Here is a 23142-nt window from a genome sequence, read left to right on the forward strand (position 1 = left end):
TTCACACTTTTTTTTTTTTTCTCCCTCCTGAAAAAAGTAGAAGTAGTTTTTATTTTAGAAAAAATTCTGTAATGGGGCCTGGTCATATGGAAGATGAGCATTTCTATTGTCTTTGTGTTATGTGTAGGAGAGAAAGGATAAAGGGCAGGGTTTTTGTTGATTGTTAGAGTTGGAAATGATGGATTATTTACCAAGTTGCTTCTGTTAAATAGAAAATCAAATTTGCTGTAGTGATAATTAGTCTAAAGTGGATATACATAACAAGAGACTTTTCAAAGTGTCTTTGCAGAAAGAAGGAAGCTTGTTCCCTTCAAATGGTGATTAAATAGAATAGAAATCAATGTGCAGGGAAGGAGGTTTTTGGAAGATGCAGTACAATAGAACACCTCCCTCTGGTGGCAGACATCACATACTTTAATCTGCTGAATCACACACACTGAACTGGAAACTTCATGGTGGGGAATGCCTCTTAGGCTGCTCCTGAAGAATCAGGAGAACTTTGTTAAAGATAATTGAATTATATATAGGTTTTCCTGCCACTCTAGCTCTTTGAGTATGGTGGGGAGGGTTGGGCTACTTGACCCAGTTTGTTCAGAGTCTGTCAGTTAATTACATTTTTCTGCTACCCTCCGCTCTTGCTGCTGGGATCAGTCGCATTTGCCATTTTTGCTGGGCTGTAAGGATAAGCTCTGTGGATGTTTGTGCTTTAAGCAAGTAATCAGAACCACATACACGAAACAGATAATAGCTTCTAGCAATCATTCAGCTCTTTCTGAAAATTTATTCATCCTTTAGTTTATTCATATTTAACTGTTTGATCTGAATTTTACATGCCAGTCCTCAGTTTCCAAAGTAATGCCTGTAATTACTTGTACTTGAAACACAATTAACAACCCTAACTGGAGGAGGAAGGTTGTTGTTAACTGTTTATCTTGTAGTTTATTAATGCCAAGAAACAAATAATTTCTAAGATTTTCTCTATAAGCTTTTCAGGGATGAGTTCAATCTATTAGTCTAAAATGTGAGCCCCTGAAGAGGCTATATAATTGTTATTTCTAGCTCTGTTTAGGCATAACAAAGATGCTTGAAAGACTGCTTTCAAAGGCTTCTTGAAAGCATATTTTAGTTCCTTGCTTTTCATGGCCATTGCACTTCAGAAAGTGTAACAAACTAGCTGAATGTGCAAGAATAACATTTTTCATCCTTGTTTTTCCTTTCTGTTTATTAAGCATTTTAGGGTGGGGTTTTTTTTCTGTTGTTCAGAGCATAACCAAACCTGTTCTTCTCCATCACCCAGGTTGAACACTCAAAATAGTTTTTGCTTTTTTTGTATATCATTAATAGAAGTAACCTTGTAAATCTTCTCTAAGGCTCTAGATGAAAAACAAATCAGCTGGGGCCTTTTTGTGAGTACGAGTCCTAGTTCCAGGGCTCTGACACTGTTAAACTCATAGAAACAAAACTTGGAACGTGGAGGACTGGCCACAGAATCTGTTTTCCTGAGCAGGTTCCCAATGCATTTAATTAATGTACTGTTCAAGGTCAGCACATTGCTGCTTTGATTTGGAGATTTATGTTTTGTTAGTGAAGACTCCCATTTAAGGGATTCCAGATCTGTTATGCCCAGTAAGAACCATTTGTAGCCCAGAGCTCTGTAAAAAGCACTGGTGAAAGGCTAATTTGCTCATCTCCAGTAACGTGCAAGTGGTAACACAAGAAGTCAGATCACAAATCATGGATATGAGAAGCAAAAGGATCATTTTCTTCTTGTGCTTTTTTTATTACACTTTCTCTTTATTTCTTTAACAAGACATAGACAAGAGTGCGTGATCCTCCAGCTCTGACACGCAGAAGGATCACTTCAGCATCACAAGAGATGCTTTTGAGTTCACATGTATTTGCTATATAAAAATAAGTGAATTGAAGAGAAGTGTATTTATTCGTCTATTCCACTGGATGGAGAGGAGAGTAGTTTTTTACATTCCTTTTCCACTCTTCTTTTAATGTAAAGAAAACAGAGAAGTATCTAAATATGGAACTAGTCAGCATTTGTAAGAAAAACCATTAAAAACAAATAAGCTCTAGATATGAACTCACCAGTTGACTTATTTTTGCAACCATTTTATAGTGCTTTCAAACTTTGAGATGTGATCCAGCTATTTTCTTTGGGATTAATTGGCTAGTAATGAAAATGTGTGTTGTCATTGGCTTGAACTCTACTATCTTCTTCTAGAAGACAATTTTAATAAGTAGGAATAAAAAAAAAATAAAACTTCAGCATGTTTTGTTGCTCACAGAGAGGCCTAAGCAATGTTTATTTTCATTGGCTTGAACTCTACTATCTGCTTCTAGAAGACAATTTTAATAAGTAGGAATTAAAAAAATATAAAACTTCAGCATGTTTTCTTGCTCACAGAGAGGCCTAAGCAATGTTTATTTTATGTAGGCATTTCTTCGATAACTGTGCATATTCTTTTTTGTTGTTGTTCCTAAAAGAATGGAAAAGTTTCAAGTTTGCTGAAAATAAGCAAAGAGTGCTTAAGTTGAGGTTAAGTTTCTGAGCCATACTATTCCATGGTCAGAATTTAATGTAACAGTGGTTTGCAGCAATGCTATCTAGCAAGAGTTTATTCTGTTTGACCTTTTGGATTCACAAATCTAGATCAACTTTCCTTTTCTTGGTCCTTGAACTTCTGGAGTTTTTTGTTGGCAGGTTGAACAGTGCTGTCATGCACTTCTGTGTCTTCACAGAATAGGATGGAGCGGATGGTAAGTGGGAGACTACAGCTCCTCCCTGAAGCTCCTGGGCTCCTTTGGGATGTTAGTAAAATATGGAGCTTGAAGATAATGCACAAAGGTGTCGGATGAGTTTCCAGTGAGCTTTCTCACTTGTGTGATTAAAACATGACCTGGTTTTATTTTCATGTTATTGTAGATTATTGCATTTACAAATTGCTCATGTAAACTCCAGCCAGTGCTAAGTTTTTGCCCCCGCAACTGAGGACCATCAGACAAAAGTCCTACGCTTTTCTCTAGCTACTGCATATGGAAGGCAGATGTTTATTACAGTGAGAAGCACCAGATTCCAGTAAGCTTGGGAAAAAGCTTACCCCTTATACTTCACCTTGCCATTCATTGCTTTGGTTGTCAAACCTAAATAGCAATAAAATACTTCCTCACAGGCACACATCTCAAAGGGTTGGGTTGGCCGTGGGGAAGCGAGGCTGGGATGTAAGAATGCCTGCTCTCCCTTCTCTTCCAGAACAGTCTTCAGTTCTGCCTCTGGGCTGTTCAAAGGAGGTTGTCGAAGAGAGACTGATAAATGAGTAATTCTCAGGGATGTTTTGAGAATTTTGGTAATGATAGTTATTAAGGTGCCTTAACTGGACATGAGGGAGAGGGAACTGATGAGGAACTATGGGCTAGTACTGGAAAGGTTTAATTTACTGTAGAGGCCTTTCACCCCTTGTGAAAATCCTGGTGATTTATAATATAGTCAAATATTGGGGAATGCTTGATCTATAAATGTGACTATTATTGACAGAAAATGGGGCAAACATTCACTTTAATTGGAACCACATAAATTATACTGGAGAAATTAATTAAAAAATAATAGACATGCATTTTGAAATTGGAGGGTTCTCTTTAGCTATTGGAAAGGGCATGATAAGGTGACTTAAAAGATAGCTGAACTACAAGAAAAGCTAATTGAAACATTTATTTTAATAAGCCAATATTAGTTCCTATGTGCCTGGTGAATGAAGTGTCCAGAATAAATATGAATGGTAATTAAATTCTGTTTCTATCAGTTAACAGTCGGGTTTTCAAGATCTCTCATTTATTACAAAAGCATCTCAAGAAGTTCATTTCACTAGTTTACTTTGTATGACTTGCTACTGTTGCAGAGTGCTCAGTTTATGGATCAGATTCTTCTAATAAAAATGAATATTTCTCCCCCTTTAGGAGCATAAATTTTGATGTAGCATCACTCTGTGAATTTGAAATGAGACTTTTCTTATTACTTTGTTTGGTTTCATAAAGGAGAACTAATAGTAAAAGAATTCTAGAGATAGATACAGAAGTTCAGAGGAGTGATAGAGCTGTGGATTTTTGTAGGTTGTGTGCTGCTCTTAGTCATTCTAAACTTACACTTCTGAGTATTTTCTAGAATTTTGTCTTGTCTGCTATAAAATGATCATTGCACATTTTCCAAGTCTTCTTTTAGAATTAATTCTCTAGATCACAGCTGCTTAGATGTTTTCCCCAGGAACTTTTTAAAAAAATTCCCCTATATTTAATTCTGTTTATATCTTCACTGCTGTGTTACCCTCAGATCATGTTAAATGATTGTTCTCCTTAAGTGCCAAATGGATCCTTCAAATAGCTGCAGCCAGTTAGATTTACAGACTAATTCCATAACCTGATATCAGTTTATTTTTCCTGGCTGTTGAGTACCAGAGTTTTGTTTCTTGTTTCTCTCTAGAGTTGGTCAAATTATTGTCATTGCCGTCTCTTGCAGTGGCAGCACGTAAGAGTCCATGGCAAGCTGCCCACTCTGTTAGTGGTTTACTAGTGGTCTGATTTGGTAGGTATTATTCCTAAAGAATTCTCACTCTACATATCATTGAAAAATAAAATACTTGCAGTTGTGATCAAGGAGTGGTTGCTTTGTATTCCACAGTTTGTTTAAAGTTCATGCTTTCCCCTTGGGTTGGATTATTACCAATATCCTTTGATAAGGATTCAAGAATCTATACAGTCTCAATTAGTAGGGTAATAAATTGTCTTACTTTCCCAGTTCCACTGTCAGATGCAGGTGCTATATAGCTAACCTCTCATTGTTCTTAGGGCTTGCAATGTAGTAGTACCTTTGTATAGTACTTTCTCACTGTACATGTATTAATTGAATGAATTAAAGTATGAATGCTAACTGCGGACTTGAGGCCTTCTGTAACAGGAAATTTAAAGTGAATTGTTAAAATAGTAGTTTACTCTTCATAGCTTCAGTACTTTGGATCCTGTGATGACAGGCAATAATATTTATTCTTCTTTACATTGGTAACTTTTATAGAATAATGAAATTTTAGTTGAAATAATATAAGCATACTACTTTAAGTAACAATAGGAAATGTGACACAGGGTTTTAAAGATGTTACAGAGGTTTTCAGTGACCTTGTTGCCGGTCAGTACCAAAATAGCTACAGTAAGCAAATTGTTATTATCAGGCAGAATGAGGAGTGTTTGTTCTGTGGGGGATCTGCTCTTGGAGGATACTTTTGAAAATGGTAATGAAATTCCTTTTTCATCAATTCAGGATTTTGCAACTACTTTGGAGATGGTGGGATCACATGCTGTAAAAATGTCAATTTTTTTCACGGCAGTTATGTAAGGTGTTATAAGCCTGGTTAACACAGTTACTGGTGATTCTTTACTCACCTTTATACAAAACTGCATTTCTCTTCCTTAAAAAGACGTCTGCATATATATTTGTTAACGACCCGCGTCTTAAGTTGAAGGTCATCTGTAATAATGTTATGCTTGTTGTCTTGCTAGCCTTTGTTTATTACTTATTCATGAATTTTCTTGCTAAATAATAGGCAAAATCTGGTAGTCAAATCTGGAGCTTCCTGGGCAGCTTTGGGGGAGAATAATTTTATAGAGCCAGGAGAAACGTGACCTATTACGGAATGTCGGCTGTAAGCAAGGAATGTCTCTTTTTGAGAGAAAAACACCTTAGAACACAATTGTATTAGGTTTTTTTTTTTTAAGGCACCACAAAAAAAGGCAAAAAAACTTGATCATGTTGAACATCCCAGTAATTTTACAAATATAGAAGTCTTATTATGTAGCTTGATCCTAATTCCTGAATAATAAATACATGTAATTGCAGCCACTGTCTGTTTACCACCCTTGCAGATCCATCTTTTTATTTCCCCTTTTTCTAGTATTTTTTCTGCTTATTTGAAAAGAAAATGAAAAGTGTATGGAAACCTCAGTATATGCAACGTGCAAATCACAATGTTATTTGAAACTCTTATTAATAATATTACCATTTAAAAAAGCATAGCAATCCTGAAGGATAACTGAACATAAAGAACTTTTGAAAAAAAATTAAAAAGTCGTATTTATGAATAAAAACTCCTAAGAGCTGAATGGCTTTCCTGTACAACATGTGCTCACAATTCTAAATAAAGTTCAATTGTATAGAAAATAATCTTTCTAATATTTTAGCTGGTTTGTTAATTCTCCCTGTACTTTGTGCTTAACTGTGGAAGTGATGAGCTCTGCTGATACAAGCTCATACAAGAGTATACTGCGATAGTTATTTCATGCTCTCCAGTCTAATTTGCAGTTCATCCACCTATTGTTGTTATTATTATCATGGATGTATTAAGAAATATCTTTTAATATATGTGTATGTGTTATATATTGTGTATATATTTACAAATATAATTTTGCATAGTACTTACCTTTGATTCCATTTTATGACTTCTAATACCAATGCTTGTGCAAATTTTACAGTGCATTCCCCCGATGGCAGGATATCTGTGTTTACTCTGCAAGATGAGCTAGTGCATCTTTGTGTCTGTGTGATATTTAAAAAGAAAAAAAAAAAAAATCTTCTCCCAAGTGGAGTTTTATTGCCAGTTCATTATTGGAGCTTTAGATTTCATTCAGATATCTACTTAAAGGAAAGGTTTTATGCATTTCACAGCAATTTATTATGCAAAATGTAGTTATATATGAATCGCACTTGAAATGCCTTCTCTGAGCTATGAACCAGAAAGTCCAGTAAAGAGTACTCGATAAATAATTAAATAAAATCATTAGGACTTGTAGGACTATTCTGTGGTCAGATATGAACAGTTTTTCCAGGCACACTGGGAAAGGAAAAAAAAAAAAAAAGGCAATAATTTAAAATAAACACTTCACTGTAGCAGTTTCAAGGTCATAATTATTGTGTTACTTCCCATAGAGTACTTTGAAAATGCCTTTTCTTTGAAGCACAGAACTGCTTTCTGATTAGACTAGAATAAGATAAAAGTCTATTGTGTACATTGGGATACCAGTGGACTAGTAGACATGTGATGTGACACTAGCACATCACTATATGCTCTGTTAAAGAACAAGATACTTTGGTAATTTAACCAAAATTATTTAGCCAATAAATTGGCTCATTTAACACAGTGTAAGAAGCAAGCACTCTTCAAATGACTCTTTTTGCTAGTTCACACTACTAAGTTATGAGAGCTGTAGGACTGAAGAATAAAGAATCATAGACTGGTATAGGTTGGAAGGGACCTTAAAGATCATCTAGTTCCAACCCCCCTGCCATCAGCAGGGACAGAAGAAGTGGTGTAAAGAAGTGGTGTAAAGAAGTGGTGTAAAGAAGTGGTGTAAAGAAGTGGTGTAAAGAAGTGGTGTAAAGAAGTGGTGTAAAGAAGTGGTGTAAAGAAGTGGTGTAAAGAAGTGGTGTAAAGAAGTGGTGTAAAGAAGTGGTGTAAAGAAGTGGTGTAAAGAAGTGGTGTAAAGAAGTGGTGTAAAGAAGTGGTGTAAAGAAGTGGTGTAAAGAAGTGGTGTAAAGAAGTGGTGTAAAGAAGTGGTGTAAAGAAGTGGTGTAAAGAAGTGGTGTAAAGAAGTGGTGTAAAGAAGTGGTGTAAAGAAGTGGTGTAAAGAAGTGGTGTAAAGAAGTGGTGTAAAGAAGTGGTGTAAAGAAGTGGTGTAAAGAAGTGGTGTAAAGAAGTGGTGTAAAGAAGTGGTGTAAAGAAGTGGTGTAAAGAAGTGGTGTAAAGAAGTGGTGTAAAGAAGTGGTGTAAAGAAGTGGTGTAAAGAAGTGGTGTAAAGAAGTGGTGTAAAGAAGTGGTGTAAAGAAGTGGTGTAAAGAAGTGGTGTAAAGAAGTGGTGTAAAGAAGTGGTGTAAAGAAGTGGTGTAAAGAAGTGGTGTAAAGAAGTGGTGTAAAGAAGTGGTGTAAAGAAGTGGTGTAAAGAAGTGGTGTAAAGAAGTGGTGTAAAGAAGTGGTGTAAAGAAGTGGTGTAAAGAAGTGGTGTAAAGAAGTGGTGTAAAGAAGTGGTGTAAAGAAGTGGTGTAAAGAAGTGGTGTAAAGAAGTGGTGTAAAGAAGTGGTGTAAAGAAGTGGTGTAAAGAAGTGGTGTAAAGAAGTGGTGTAAAGAAGTGGTGTAAAGAAGTGGTGTAAAGAAGTGGTGTAAAGAAGTGGTGTAAAGAAGTGGTGTAAAGAAGTGGTGTAAAGAAGTGGTGTAAAGAAGTGGTGTAAAGAAGTGGTGTAAAGAAGTGGTGTAAAGAAGTGGTGTAAAGAAGTGGTGTAATATTGCGTATCAACCAAAAAATTACTTTAAAGGCTCTAATTTTCTCCTCTTAGCATTCTGTTTACTCTAATGCTTCTTGCAACATCCATAATTTATTTGAATTAACCCATTTCTTATTAATGAAAACATATGTTGTAGACCAGAGAATAGGAAATGTTTGTAACCTTGACCCTTAAAATAAGCCATAAGGAGAGCTTTAGTTTAAGACCCTTTGGGAGTTTCATTAATTTTAAGACTTCTTATACCATAGCCTGAGTGCAAATGAGAGGTAGTTCTGGCTTAGTATTAAGTTATTTCATGTAATATTTTGACATGCCTGTGTTTCTCAGAATAAAATGCTTTATGACACGCTGATATTGCTTGTATTTGCCTTTACATCAAGTTTCAACTGACTGTAATCACAGAAGTTACTTACCAGAAGCTGAAGGACTGTTCCCTGCTTAGCTACAGACACCTTAGAGTTAAGCAAAAGTTGAGGACTCAATATTTCCTTAGGTATTTTGTTGGGTATTGATGGCTAAAGTAAGCTAAATATTGGAATTGGGACTGTCTGATCTTTTTTGCATCACTGAATGGGGAGTATTTCTGGTGATGGAAAAGGCTGAATGTTCTAAATATTTTTTAGTTTGAACTTGAGGTAATGGGTGAAATTAATATACTGGGAAGACGGGCTCTTTCTGGGAGCTCACCCTCAGCTAGTAACAGTAACTGGACGAATAAATGTACGAGGGAGTTTTAGTGCAGCAGACGTGATTTCATGTGTCACCTCTGGTTTTATGGGTTAGAACTGGATGCTGTAAAAGTAATGGCTTTCATTATCAATGTTATTGTATGAATACAAATGGACAAAAGATTGCCTTGCAAAAGAACTTGTCTTCTGAAATCTGGAAACAAATCAGACTTGCCTTTCTTTTAGTCTAACTATTTGAAGTCATTGTATATATAGAATGTGAAGTGTTTGTATCATGTCTGTGTATGCATATAGTCATTGTTCTGTTTTAAAAGAAATCCTAAGTAACAAAAGAAAAATAACACTGCATGAAAGCCCTGCCTGAGATTTTCTGCTCCTGCTCAGCTATTTGAGATGCTGGGTACAATCCTTAAACTCAACAAAGCAAAAGGATTTTGGAGCTAGAAGACTGGCAGTATTGCTGCTTACTACTAGCAGCTCCTCTACCATGCAGTAATAGTTTATTTAATGTATTTCATGCATTTTATTGATAGATCTTTTCTTCAGTTATTCCCCACATACAGGAAATGGCCAATTTTCACATTTTATTTTGGTGCTGACTCCACCTGTTAATTAAAACCAGGTTACCTTGCAGTTAAAAAAAAAAAAAAAATCAAGCCAACCACCATCAAAAAAACCCCAAACCTGAAGGCAGCAGATAAAAGGGGACAATGTTGAGAAGAAAAAGATAATGTATTTTCTGACAAACAGAGAAAGTTTGTTTCCACTAAACCTGTGTACCAGTTTAAGTTTCTGTAAAAAGTTACAAACTTGCATTTCATTACTAGGAAAGGGGAGTGTGGATTTGATGGATTTTTGGTTAGTCGTGCATTTTGGCACAGATTTTTGCTCTTGTTCTGTTTTTTCTCATGGAGATTATTAGGAGAGGTCATTTTTCTGTTAACAGAATTACATTATTATTTTAATCAGAATTAAAGCCTCTCCTTCAAAACTTGCCAGGGTCTTGCCTGTGTTGTGTGTGTATTCTTGTTTTGTTTTCTTTGTTAAGCAGTTGAGGCTTAACTGAATTTATTCAGACACAGCTCTCCTGTAATTGTTGCCAGCTTTTATTGTGTTTGGGTGGAGATCAAGGTGATCTGCAAATTATTTGTGTTAATGAGAGTCCTGGTTAACAGCAGCCAAATGCTGTACACAATACACAGAAGAAATACAACGTGGCTTATCCAGTATGTCATTAGACATTTATTTGTACCACATACATACTGGACCACAAATTATGACGCAATATTTCAGAATTCTGTTGCTAATTTAGGTCAAATTTATTATATAAACTATGTTACTTACTAGGTCCTGTATTGCTGTTGACACCACATTACTAAGGCAACTTAATAATTTGCTGTTGTGCAAGTAGGTAGTACAACTTCATTACAGTTAGCATGTCTCGAGTGCTTGAGTTCAGCAGTCTCAACACTTTCTTCAAGTACCCTCGTCTCCAGTGAAAAAGTGGCTAAAAAGGGGAGATGGGAGATGTTCTCAGGTTCCACAGAGCTGTGCAGGTTAAGACTTTTGAAAGTTAATTGATTTGCAGTCTGAGTAAAAGTTAGTTCTGAACATGAGATCCTGGATTCATGAAGGCAAAGAGCATTTAACTGCCCTGGTGGATTTTGCTGCTCTGTGACAGCTTTGAACTGCTTCGCTAGTAAGCTTGTTGGGAAATGCTGTCACTCCATGACCATTTTTGACAGCCTTTTATGCTCTCTGAAGTTGGAAAATTTATCAATAGGTTGCAAAAAATGAATAGTTTTTCAGGGGAAAAAACCCCACCTTGGTCAATGTGCTTTTCAATTGCAGCTCTGGGAGACACAGTGTAGCACCAGTACTTACCATACTATCGTTAAAGGACTGTCAGGACTTTTATTACACAAACCATTTTGTAAAAATATTTTACATTTCTCTGTAAGTGCTTTTTGTGGATGACACTGAGCTAGTGCAGCCTGAGGAAAGTATTTGCAGCTATCTAGAAAAAAAAACCAACAACCAAACCACTGGCGGAGAATTTTTAACTTGCTGAATCTGAATATATTTCAGAGTATCTATTGCTGTTCTGTAACTCTACACTTCCTTTTTAATGCATTTTATACGTTGCTCATGGTGTATAATATTGAACGTAACCCTTATTTTTGCTCTGCTCCTTGAAGATGGAGTTGCTCTGATTTTTGATACATGCACACAACACAGCTTTACTTCTGTGCACTGCCTTGGATGCAGTCTCATGTCAAACACTTACAGTGTTTGTAGCCACCTCATATTTGCTGGCAATACGTAAAATTTTCATTTATTTTCTGTACTGGTTATTTATAGACCTCTGGTTCCCAAAATGTCTCCAGCTGTGAGCTCCCCTTCTGTCAGGACTGTGGCCTCAGTAAAGGTGTGAAGAGCTGGGTATCTTCTGGGGTGGTGGCTCCAGTTGTAATGCTGCAGCTGTCTGATTGCGGCTCATGCAGAATCCCAAGTGCTTGAAGCTTTTTTGACTGTACAAACACACTAATAATATCCAGAAGCCCAACTTGGGTGAAACCTCGTTAATAACAAGTGAGGCCTGAGTAGGACATCTTCCTAGGTCCAGTAACTCATCCCTGACAAACAGCATCCCACTGGTTTTTCAGAGCTGTGTTGTGGAGGTGGATGATTTCCTGTCTGCCACCTCCTTCCTCCTTCTCTCTAGCTTGTTCATCTCCAAGCTGGGCTTCTGGCTGAGTCTTCCACAGCAGAAGGTTCAGCTTAATTTCTCTGGCAAATCTCTTAAGTCCTAAATCAGCATTTAGGGACTGTTTGACTGTAGTGCTTCCTGATCCCAGTGAGTCATGTTGGCAACTCCTGTTTCTAACACATTCATCTGCAAATATTTATGGATTGCTCTGTTTTCCTCTCTGTCATGACATAATAATGAGCAACTGTTACTGATTTATGTACGTGTTTGCGTAATGAATAAATTCTGCCTTTGTATGTCATTTTTTAAAAAGATGTGTTTAGGAATACCAAGAGGTGGTGCACTTCATCTTCAGCTGTCTCTTTACAAGGCATTTTGAGAGTAACTGGATGTTAGGCACCAAAATCCACTTGGCTGGGAGGGGTGTTCCCTGAGGACATCCAGTGGCAGAGCTCTGCTGGACAGAAATCCAGTACCGTAGCTGGTAGGAACTGAGACTAATGCTGTAGTTAATCAGGTATCAGGACAGTGGGTTTGGGAAAGTTCTCAAGAGAGGATTTGATCTTAAAGAGGAAAAGAGTATTTTTCCTCAACCCTGAATCTGGTTTGGAAGCAAGCTAAGCCTGAGGATGGCATCTATCAAAAACATGGAATTTGGACTACAGGGGCAGTTTGGAGACTTAGCGTGACTTGGCACTTGCTGACCAGAAAGAAAACAAAAGGAAAACTTTGAAGCCAAATAATTTGTGCCTAACTTTAATGTATTGTAGTGATTTGCTTCCCATATCTAACTCTATGGTCATAGATCAATGAGCAACTTTAAATAACAATGTTTGGAGTAAGTGAAGGAAAGAGGAAGGAGGAAAAAAAACCTATATGTGCACACACACTCCCCACACACCAAAACTCTATCAAGCAAGTGGTGCAAATCCCTCACCAGGTCCTCCATGATAATCTGGAACCATAGCTGTCTACACTAGCTTTGCCAAAACTGTTACAGATGGGATTTTATAAGGCAGCAGTGAGAAGTATTCTTTTTGGAGAAGTGAAACATTTCCTTATACTTGTATATTATGCACCTTAGTTCTTCCCTCATAGGATGTTTGCTCCTTTATGCTTTTGTATGAGCTTTGTCTGAACTATGTTTAAAATCATGCTGATATACAGAGTGGTAAGCTTTGGATGCTCTTGAACAGCTATGGAAACAGGAACTTTGCTTAGTTCTGAAATAACTTTTCAGGTACTTTAAATCTGAAATAAAAACTTGAAGGCTACTCTAACTTTATGTCGTATGAGATGTACAAATGATCAGAAGGAAGATACCTCTGGCAGTATTTTGGGGTTATTTTTGTTATGCTCAGGCTTTTTGCATAATATCAGGTGATTAGATGGAGCAAGTGGGATGACGTATGAAATCTTGATTTTGATAGATTTCCAGAAGAAGCAGCCAGATGATGACTCTACTCCCAGCACAAGCAACAGCCAGTCAGATATGTTCTCTGGAGAAACAAACAGCGACAACAGCAATACCTCTCTAACCACGCAGGCCGCTAACTCCAACCAGCAACATTTGACAGAACTGAATGTAACTTCACCCAGCAAAGAGGAATGTAAGTGCACAAGTCCTAAGTGACAGCAAAGGGGGTGTAAACATTTTAGGTTGTTCTCAGGCTTGTGTTTTACTGACTCCCTTTAGAAGTAACTGGCCTGTCTTTTGCAGAAAAGGGAAAGGTTGGTACTTATTCACAAAATAGACATTGATGGCTCTAACCGAAGAACAAATTAAAAGGGGTTGCAGAGGTTTCTAACTAACTTCACAGCTGTTTGAACTGCAGCATACAATTTAATTGCAATTTTGAGGCACTCTGATTTTCAGAAACTTTTTCTTGGATTACTGGTAAATTAATAGATATATTCCAGGCTAAACACTAATGTCTTGTAAATTTTTACTTAAAAACCTTTTGGTTTTAAGTAATTGCAATTGCACATAGCACTGATTGTAATGCATGTTTGCCTATACTGCTGCTAGGTTACTTGCCTAAAACTTAAGTTTGATGTGGTAATCCATCTCTTCTTTCATGACCCATCTTTCTTCTTTATTGAACTCAGGCAAAAATTCTTCCTGAAGGTAAGCTAATATGTTAAAGATTAGCCAACACAGTGGCATAAAGTCATCTTTTCAGTTATTCTAAACCTCTCTATATGTTCTGTGTCTAATATATGGAGTTTTAAAATCTGCATTCTGCAATTTAAGCTTAACAGTGTAATTTGTAGTTTCCTTTTCCTCCAACTGTAGCTTTATTTTGGAAGATACTTTATGGAGAGAATCCTTTTTGAGCTGAGTTTGCTTATGCCTCTTAGCTGGTAAATAGACATACACATTGCAAGAAAAACTTGCTCATTTTTAGCAGGGAAACTTGTAGAGCTGCTCTGGTTCTTGAACATTGAGGTAACTGCTGGAAATAACAATGCTGACAAAGCGCTAGGACTAAAAAATTTGTTATATGCTATGCTTGTTTTCAGTTGTGTTAATTATTTGCATAGAATGGTATTGCTGAGTTGCTGAAGTATTTATTCTGTTTACAGGTATGTAGATTTTGCATTTATATTCTTTTTACTTATGCAGATTGGCTGTGGACAAAGCACAAAGTGTCATTTTGGGATTGTGGTAGTTTATTAGACTAACTAAAATAAAGTTTTAAAATTTATTGTTTTCTATCTGTATTTGAGAATATTGTCAGAAATACAGCAGGGTTCAAATGTGAATATTCTGATACCAGTTCTTGTAATAAGAGTAAACTTGCCATGTAACTCTTGTCTCTCCTTCGCATACACAGTTGCTGCTGACCACCCATCATCTCTTCCTTCTGTCCAGCGCTTCTTCAGGGGAAACCTGTAGTCTGCTCTAAAAACAAGGACTTAAAACAACCTTCCTAGAGAATTCAGCAAAATATTATGCTTCAGCAACACATTTAGGCCTTCACAGGGCGGGGGAGTTTCAGCACCTCTGCTGGCTTATTAGCCAGGGTCTACTGTTTGGTGTTACAGGGTGCTTCTCCAGTGCTCACTGGGTCAGATTTTCTGAAAATTTGTTCAGTTAGGAATTAAATTGTGTTACAACAAAGTGTTCCTCTTATGCCTGAGAAAGACTTGGGGGTAAGTGAGAAAGTGATTACAGGGATGGAAAGGTGGGAAGGAAATTAAATAGTGTCCTTCATCATGAATTGCTTTAAGCTTCTGAACATATGCTGAAGGTGATGGATATTAGGCAGCACAGCCTGCAGAGCATTTGCAAATATTACCTGTAAAAAAAAAAATATTTTTTTTTTTTAATGACTTCCTGCTGGGATGATTTTAAGTGAAATACTTGGAGAGATTTATTTACAGCTTGAGCTCTCTCTGCCTCCTCTCACATTCTCACTATCTCTTTAATGAAGCTTAATATCATTTATCAGAAATAATTACACACAGATGGAGCTTTTCTGATGGATAATGGCCTGAGTGTGGAAGTTTCTTTCCTGTAATGAAGAATTCCTCAAACTTTAAATGTCTTTTTGATGAAGGTGTCTTTTTCTCTGCAGTATTTATTTATTTTGCAGCAAGTTCTGTAAAGCATGCACTACTCTCATTACAGCTGTGTTCTTCAAGACTGATATTTTGCAGTGCCATGTGATGATGTACAGCTATGTGCTGTTCTGGATGGAATTGTGGTAACTCACCAGAAATCAATGTATGGGATCATTATGGTAATCTCTATCAAAGTGTAGAAAGATTGGAGTACTTGGGAAGGATTCTCATGGTTCATTCCACTCCACTCTCTTCCTTTTCAAGCTTTTCAGAAGCCTCACATCAAGGCATTTTCCATAGCACTTGAGTCTGTAGGGTAAACAGATTGGATAGAATTGCAGCAAGTCATTTAGGCAATTAACAAATTCCATTCACATTACGACAGCTGAAGAGAACCATAGAAATCTTACAGGGTAATACTCATATTCTGTGTCAGAGACTGGAAGAGGGTTTTTTTGAACTTGTTTAAGCAGCTATTTCCTTTGTTAACACAGAACGAATGATATAGGAGCAAAGTTCCTGGGACTGGATTTTGCAGGAATTAAGTTTGACCATGTGCGAGTGTTTCTGCCTTTTGTTACTGTTTTGATTTTCTGTGAGAGTTACATTTGCATTCCTGAATGTCTTATGTACACAACCAGTTTGTAGTGACTTTCCATGTCCAGCTGCCCTCAGTTCGGAACAATCACCCACCCCAGTGGCTGCTTTGCTGATTTATATCTCCCCCTGTAGAAAATGAAAGGTAGTTAGTTCTCAGTCTTACAGTTGCAGTCAACAAAAACATGTTAAAGGTTTATGCCCAGAGACAGTGATGCAGGCTTCAGGAGTTTTTTTTTCCTCTTTCACATGTGTTTTGTTTTTCTGAAGTATTATTTATAACTAATTTTTTTAAAAATGCTGTTGCTATTTTTGGGGGGGCGGAATATTCTAAGAGTTTTCTCTCCCCCCTCATATGCTTTTTGAGTTGTCTTTTTCTATCTAGAACCTCCAGGTCTCATTGGTTGCAGTAAGTTTTCTTAAATAAACTTTTGCAGACAAGGAGCATGTTGATAGCTCTACCAAGTCTAGATTTGTATGGATTTTAATGATCTGTTTCTTAAAAGATAGTTAAATCAGTCTAACTTCTGTTCTTCCAATGCTTTATGTGCAGATAAGTTTCTCTGTTCAAGTTCCTGTATAGTTTTCATCTATTCTCATCTTCCCCTTCCATCTCCTCCCTTAATTTAGGAGGTCCTAATGGTAGCTTTTTTGGTGTCAGTCACCATACTAGTCAGTTGCTCTGTAAAAGATTTCTTTTTTTTGTTGGGTGGGCAAGGCTTTTGTTTATTTTTAACAGGCAGGAAAAAAGGGATTTGACAATGGCCCTCGCTTCTCTCTCTCTACCTTTAGCCACCAGCACTCTTTAGAAAAATTTAGCTTATTGTGGCCCTCGATTCTCTCTCTCTACCTTTAGCCACCAGCACCAGCACTCTTTAGAAAAATTTAGCTTATTAAGGAAGGTTTTATGTATTTTGGTAAAGAAAAGGTCACGCTGCACATGGAATAATTTTGCTTAGTTTCAGGCCTTTATTGCTTTCTTTGGGGCTGTCACATTATTTTTCTGTCACTATATGAGTAGACCTAAAGCTGATGCTGTGCAGATTTAAAACTAGCTATGTTGTTATGTGACAGGAGAAGTGTCAATGTGAACAACTCTGACTCTGGCGGCTGGATCAGATTTGATGTTTCAGTAGTTCTTAGCTTCAGTTGACATGATTTTATTGTAATTATGTGCTTAACTCTTCCTGGCCTCCTTGAATTACCAAGAACCACAATTGAAAAAGGACAAAAGGAATATTTGATATTTCTAGAACAGTTAGATGCTCTACATTTCTACACAGAAGACTTTATAAGAAGATACACAAAGATCTGAGATATTGTTGTAAATGTCAAAAAATACACTGGAGATTTCAGCCCAGAAGGAAGGGCTGTGATCACTGACCATACCTTGCCTCTGTGTGTGCTGAATTTTAGATACCTAAATATGAATTTTCAGGACTGAATGTCCTAGGCTAGGTATTGTATACCCTTCAGAATTTGAACTGTTGCATGTCAAGCTAAGTGTTTAAAACATCATTAGTTTATCTCAAACACTTAAATTTGCAAGACAAGTTTTAAGAATGGTTTAAAACTTTGTTTATTATATTAAGTATTTGCATATGCTGCAAGCACTGAAATGCCCTTGATTGTGAAGTTATTTTAGTGAAGTTACTTTATGTACATAAAGTGTACTACATCTGAGACAGAGATGCACCAGGGCGTCTGTAAAAGATCTTTGGCAGAAAGGTGAGAGATTGTTTTTTGGTTTTTTTCTACTGCACCTATTGGATGTTTATACTTTGAATTTCATGGCTCGTTGAAGCATGACTGTGTAAAAAGCCACATAGGCTATACTAGAAAAGTAATTATTTTTTTTTGTTGTTGTTGTCTTTGGAATAATTAAAAAAAAAACTTATGTCGGTTTTTTCACCGTAACCTTATGAAAAATGGATAAACTAATGCATCCTTTCTTTTCTTTCTTATTTTGTTGAATGTTTGTTAGTGGAGTTGGGGATGACAGCTTACCTATGTGAGCTCTGAAAATACTTCATATTTTGAATTATTATTGTGATATCCCTAATTGCATCTTATGTGCGTGAAGTAAGGACAGTGATTTTGAAAATGACAATTGCTCTTGGATGCTATCCATTGAATACTTTTCTAAATGCTGTGGCTTTGAGAACTCAGTTACTCGTTGCAGTAGGAATCAGTTTTGTACACCTCGTCTTTTTTTCCCCTAATTCTGGCTATGGGAACCTTTGTTTTCTGGCTCATCTCTGAGCAAAAGTTACGTGCAAACCCACTTCTATAAAGTATCAAATGTATAAACAGACCAACCTAGCTGCCTATTTTTGTCTTCCTTGTCACAAATGGTTGTAGAAAATAATCTGTTTTATTGCTAGCCTGATTTGTTCTGATACAGTTCTGTACCTTTTCCTCTGATCCAAAAGAATGCAGTAGTTGTTAAAATCATGCTGACCTACAAAACTAGCCTGCCTGACCCACATGATTTAATATTGCAAAATAATCTTGTATCCAAAATAACTGAGAAAGCTGCAGCTAGGGGATGGTGATGATGAATAATTCTGATTTTTCATATCAACTCGCAAGATTGTCATGTGTTCTTTTTTTCTTGTACTCAATTTTGTGTGTCTTGTATCAGAGCAAGAGGGGACACACCTCTAATATAAAAAAAACAGTCAGATACATATTCTATATTACAGTCATCTTTGGATTTCTATGCCATAGGGTAAGAACTAGGTATTTTCTCAGACTTTTTCTTTTATTAAGTTAGATAATAAAAGATGTTTTGTATTTTAAGGGATTTTTGGTTTTAGCCTTGTTTTCATTACATGCTATGTACAAATAGTCTTTTGGTACTACTTTTTATGTTAGAATTAAAAGTAATTCAATTTTCATTCAAATTATCATCAAACCTAGATTTTCTTGACTATTCATCACAAAATACTTTTTTTTTTTTTTTTTTTGTATCAATGCAAGCACTTTTTCTCTGTAAATTTGCAAGAATCCTTTCAAATATAAAACTAGATTGAGTTGTGGGTTGAGTTGTCTTTTGAGAACTGCCACTAGTATTAGCTACCAGTGCAGAACATATGGGCAGTTAGAAATTTGAACAAACCAGTGTCTAGTAGAAGTATCGCCTTCATCGACATTTCATGACATGAGGATCTTTCTGTAAGTTTCAATCTAATCCTTACAGTCCCAGTTTCATTTAAAGAACATTTCCAGCTATTCTAACATCTTAAGCAAAGTCCTGGCACATAAATTTATGGAACGAACACTTCTTTCCACATCTGTGGCATGATAATTTTGAAACATAATGAAGTCCAGTGGAATAGTAGCACTGTTAATTATTCCCTCTGATTTATAGTTGCTTCACACTGCAGAGTAGACAGTGTATCCCAGGGCCCCATTTATTAAAGGAAAAGGACACCGTGGAACATGAAACAGAAACACAGTCACATAAGAAAAATGTGAGTTAGAGCTGTGCAGCTATCAAGGTTACATAAAAATTATTTCTAAAAATATCATTTAACTGCTGGTTTCAAATGCACATTTTTACACTTCAACTTACACCTGTAAAGTAGGACAGTATTGTGTCTATTTTACAAATGAGGAAACTGAGGAAAAGCGGGTAACTAATAGCAGGGAAAAAAATGGAATCTGAATCCTGTCTCCGTTTATTTCATTGCAATTGTTAAATTTACCAGGCATTCAGCAGCAGCAAAGCAGTCCAGGTTTCACTTCCTTCTCCAGAAGCTGCATGTAGATAAAAATCCACAAAAATAAGTAATGGCAGATTTGTAAAACTAGAATTCCAAAAGTATGTGTTTGTTATGTGATTTAATCCTCTTATCTGTGTAGTAATGACATAAATTATCATGCAGCTTGCCCATTTTGCAGCAAACAAGTAGTTCTTAAGTGCTGTAAAGTTATTTTGCCTTTTTTCCTTAAAGAGTGTATTCTCTCTGTGCAGACCGAATTTAGAGATTTATGTTCTGTTTGTTTATGTATTGGTGTTTGTAATCAATGACTGTTTTCAGACTCAATTGTGTAGATTAATTAGATTATGTCTGTACCAATTCAAGAAACACACTACTAGATTACTGGTTTGGACAGGTTTCCAAAGGTGAGTTCTTTCCTGTGTTGCAAATAGCCTTGAAATTCTTCCTGTCCTGGCTACAACGCTGCTGTCCAAGGAAATTCAGCTCTTACTTATTACCCTCCTCAGCCCATTGCACACAGGGAGCTGTTGTGCTTTTTCTGGGAAGGAACCATCACAGTACCGAAAGTGAAAGGAGCGTTTGGACATGCTTACGTCACTTTGATCAAATATTACAGAGCTTTCAGGCCCCTTCATTTATTTTTCCTATTTGTTCATTAGCTGGCTTGCAGTTTTTGCGTTATCCGTAATCGTTTCAGCCTGTTATTGTAATCTTAGGCTTTGTACCCTTGAACAAGCTTGGTTTCACGCCATTCTGCATCTCTACCTCTGCTCCATAAGTGCTTCCAAGTGCTGTTCAAATATACCTGACATATGTACTCTTGGTTCAAACTTAGCACTTCCTTGAACAGCAAGGAGAGGGAGATTACCCTAAGATTTCCCTTTTACCTGCAGAGGAAGTTCTGAGTGAGTGGAGTCACTTCCCTTTTACAAAGAGTTCAGGAAGGGGAAACAAGAAGTTACCCTGACTCAGGGTATGTCCTGCAGGACAAGTGCTGCTTAGCAATTGTTACCGTCTTTCAGGACGGGAAGTGGACAATGCAGAAAGACATTCTAAAGGTCAATTTAAACATATAGAAATTGTAATAGTCTATAATAGTAAACAGTAACAATATTAACATATCTATAGAAATATAAGTAATACACAACATTTTACTATTTTGGAGAGTTAGCAGAAAAACTGGTTTTGAACCTGTTTTTCCAAATTGATTATATTTAGAGTACAATTTACAGTAAGTTACAGAAAGCTAGGGATATCAGAAGCCAAAAACATAGCAGCTACATTAACATGACTTTTATTTTTAATATATGATAATGTTTGAGTTAAAAGAGCTTGTTTTGTCCTTTATTAATTCTGTGTTTGCATTTGCCAACTTGGTGATTCTCCCAATTCTCCTAATTTCTTCACTAGCTTTTAGTGTTTTTGCATTCTTAATTATTTTCTGTTGGGATTACATTGTTACTGGGCAGTGGCTGCTTTTGTTTGGAAGAGGAGTTGCAAATGCCAGAAACCATACATTGGAAAAAAATGGGAGCAGAAGGTATTGTTTAATCTGTTAATTGCATATAGAGTAGAAAGATATCTTTATTCTTCCATTTTAATCTCCTGTTTGTGATGAGAAAGAATAGCAGTCTACAGCTCTGTGGGTTATGATAGAAGCTAGACGTGTGGCCTTTCACTGTGCACTGATATGTTTTATGTACCATAGTTAAATTTCCTTGAAACACTTAATTCTTGGGGGAATGAAAGTGCAGATATATCCTGAATCATCCTAAGTAATAAGCCTACCTTTGTGTATAGCCAAGAAAGACTAGTGTTCTACCGTTATCTGACTTCCCTTTTCTTTCATACAGAATTTTTATCAAAGCTGGGGCAAAATGCACTGCCCTGTTTCAGATAATACAAAGATGCCTGTACTAGCCGTTATGTATACCAAAAGATTCAACATAATGACTTCCATGTAGAATTGCACAGTCAAGCTCATACTCCATAGTGTTGAATTATGCATGACATTTTTAATGGTGGAACAAAAACAGTAGCAGAAGGAAGTGCTGTAGAGGACATGCAGCCTTCACTGGTTATTAGGCACTGGTGTACGTGCATGCAAATCCCAAGATATTCTTTGTTGAAAGTCTGGTGATGTGCTATACAAATCAAAGCTATATGAAAGTAATACCTAATGAGGGAAGATTAAATAAAAGAAAAACTCTGACACAGGGAAGCGTAGGATACATACCAATTTATTGTACTTTAGAGAGTGAGAAATAAAATCTTGTATTTAGTTGGATGCTGAAAGTATCAACTAGTGTAAATATTTACTGTACAATAATTGCAAGGATTAGTTTTATTTGATAGTCCACAGTGATGATGCCTGTCAATGTCTATTCAGTGAAAAGTGGGAGAATGTAGCTAAAATTATTTAAAGAAGAGCTGCTGTATCTTAAGAGGCAGCTGTGATCCAAAGTCAGTCCATTGAAATTCCATACTCTGTTGTATTTATTTTGATATATTCCACATCCTGTTGTATATATTGCTTACCCAAATTCTATATCAAAACCAAATACTATATACTTGGTCTTTGAAAGTTGAGACTGACTTAACAGACCTGCTGTGTAATTTTTTGAATATCCAAAAGGTTTCAGTGAAAACTTGGTAAGGGTTCTGTTGCAATATTGATTTTCTTACCAAATACTCTAACCCCTAGACTAGGCATTTTTTGAGCCTTTTACGACAGTATATTACTAACATAGATTAAGCTGATATTTTGGTTTTATTTTTTTTATATATTCTATTCTAGAAAAAGGTATATTGTAAAAAATGATTTGAGCTTACTTGACCATTTCTGGTTGTTGCAAAGGGGTTGTTGCTTGCCAGTGCTGTCAGGCCTGGAGCCAGCACCAACATGGTGACATGAGGATGCTTGATCCGTTCATCCAGGATGTTTTCCTGTTGGCCAGGGAAGGCCCCCAGCCCACTCCTCCCAGACCTGCTCCCTGCAAAAGCAAGCTTGGCTCTTCTCACGTGCAGACTTGTCTCTGCAGAATGGTCCCCACTGCTCCCCTCCGCTCCCCTCTGCGGCTCAGCCGTTTCTCTCCCACTCCCTGCTCACCAGCCTGCACAATCCGGCCGTCCCTCCCAGCGCCGTCTGTAACCTCAGCCAGCTGCTCCTGCTGTTGCCTGTCAGATTGCCTGTCAGACGCAGCCGTTTCCCGGGCCGTGTTTGGCAGTTTCCCGTGTCCTCTTCCCTTAGCTTCGCCTCAGGCCAGGCCGTAAGACGTGGCCTCAGTGTGCGTTGTCCTGCAGGCCAAACACTGGCTCCTTGGCCCTTGTAGCCACCCCTGTAAAGGTGACCTGTTGCTCGGTTATGAAATACTGTATGTGGCCAGAGGGACTTCTTGGGAGAACAGAAAACTCAAGAAGTTTATCAGTCCTTCTCTGGAAAACTGAAAGTGTATAAACCATGCGAGGTCTTTGCTCCCAAGTGCAGTTCATTGAAATCAAATGCACCAAAGTAATTTCCTCACT

At 37.0% G+C, this 23142-nt stretch overlaps 1 protein-coding gene across 1 annotated transcript in view; it reads left to right on the forward strand.

The window, feature by feature from the left end:
* The first annotated feature begins 13127 nt into the window (after positions 1 to 13127).
* The window catches only part of ZFAND3 (zinc finger AN1-type containing 3), a 47597-nt gene continuing 37582 nt past the window's right edge, over positions 13128 to 23142 (forward strand). The window contains exon 1 of the mRNA XM_010172460.1: positions 13128 to 13335. Within this exon, the coding sequence (XP_010170762.1) occupies positions 13128 to 13335 (208 nt within the window). The remainder of the gene's footprint in view (positions 13336 to 23142) is intronic.

Source organism: Antrostomus carolinensis, unplaced genomic scaffold, assembly GCF_000700745.2.
Source record: "Antrostomus carolinensis isolate BGI_N321 unplaced genomic scaffold, ASM70074v2 scaffold490, whole genome shotgun sequence".
NCBI classification, from domain to species: domain Eukaryota; kingdom Metazoa; phylum Chordata; class Aves; order Caprimulgiformes; family Caprimulgidae; genus Antrostomus; species Antrostomus carolinensis.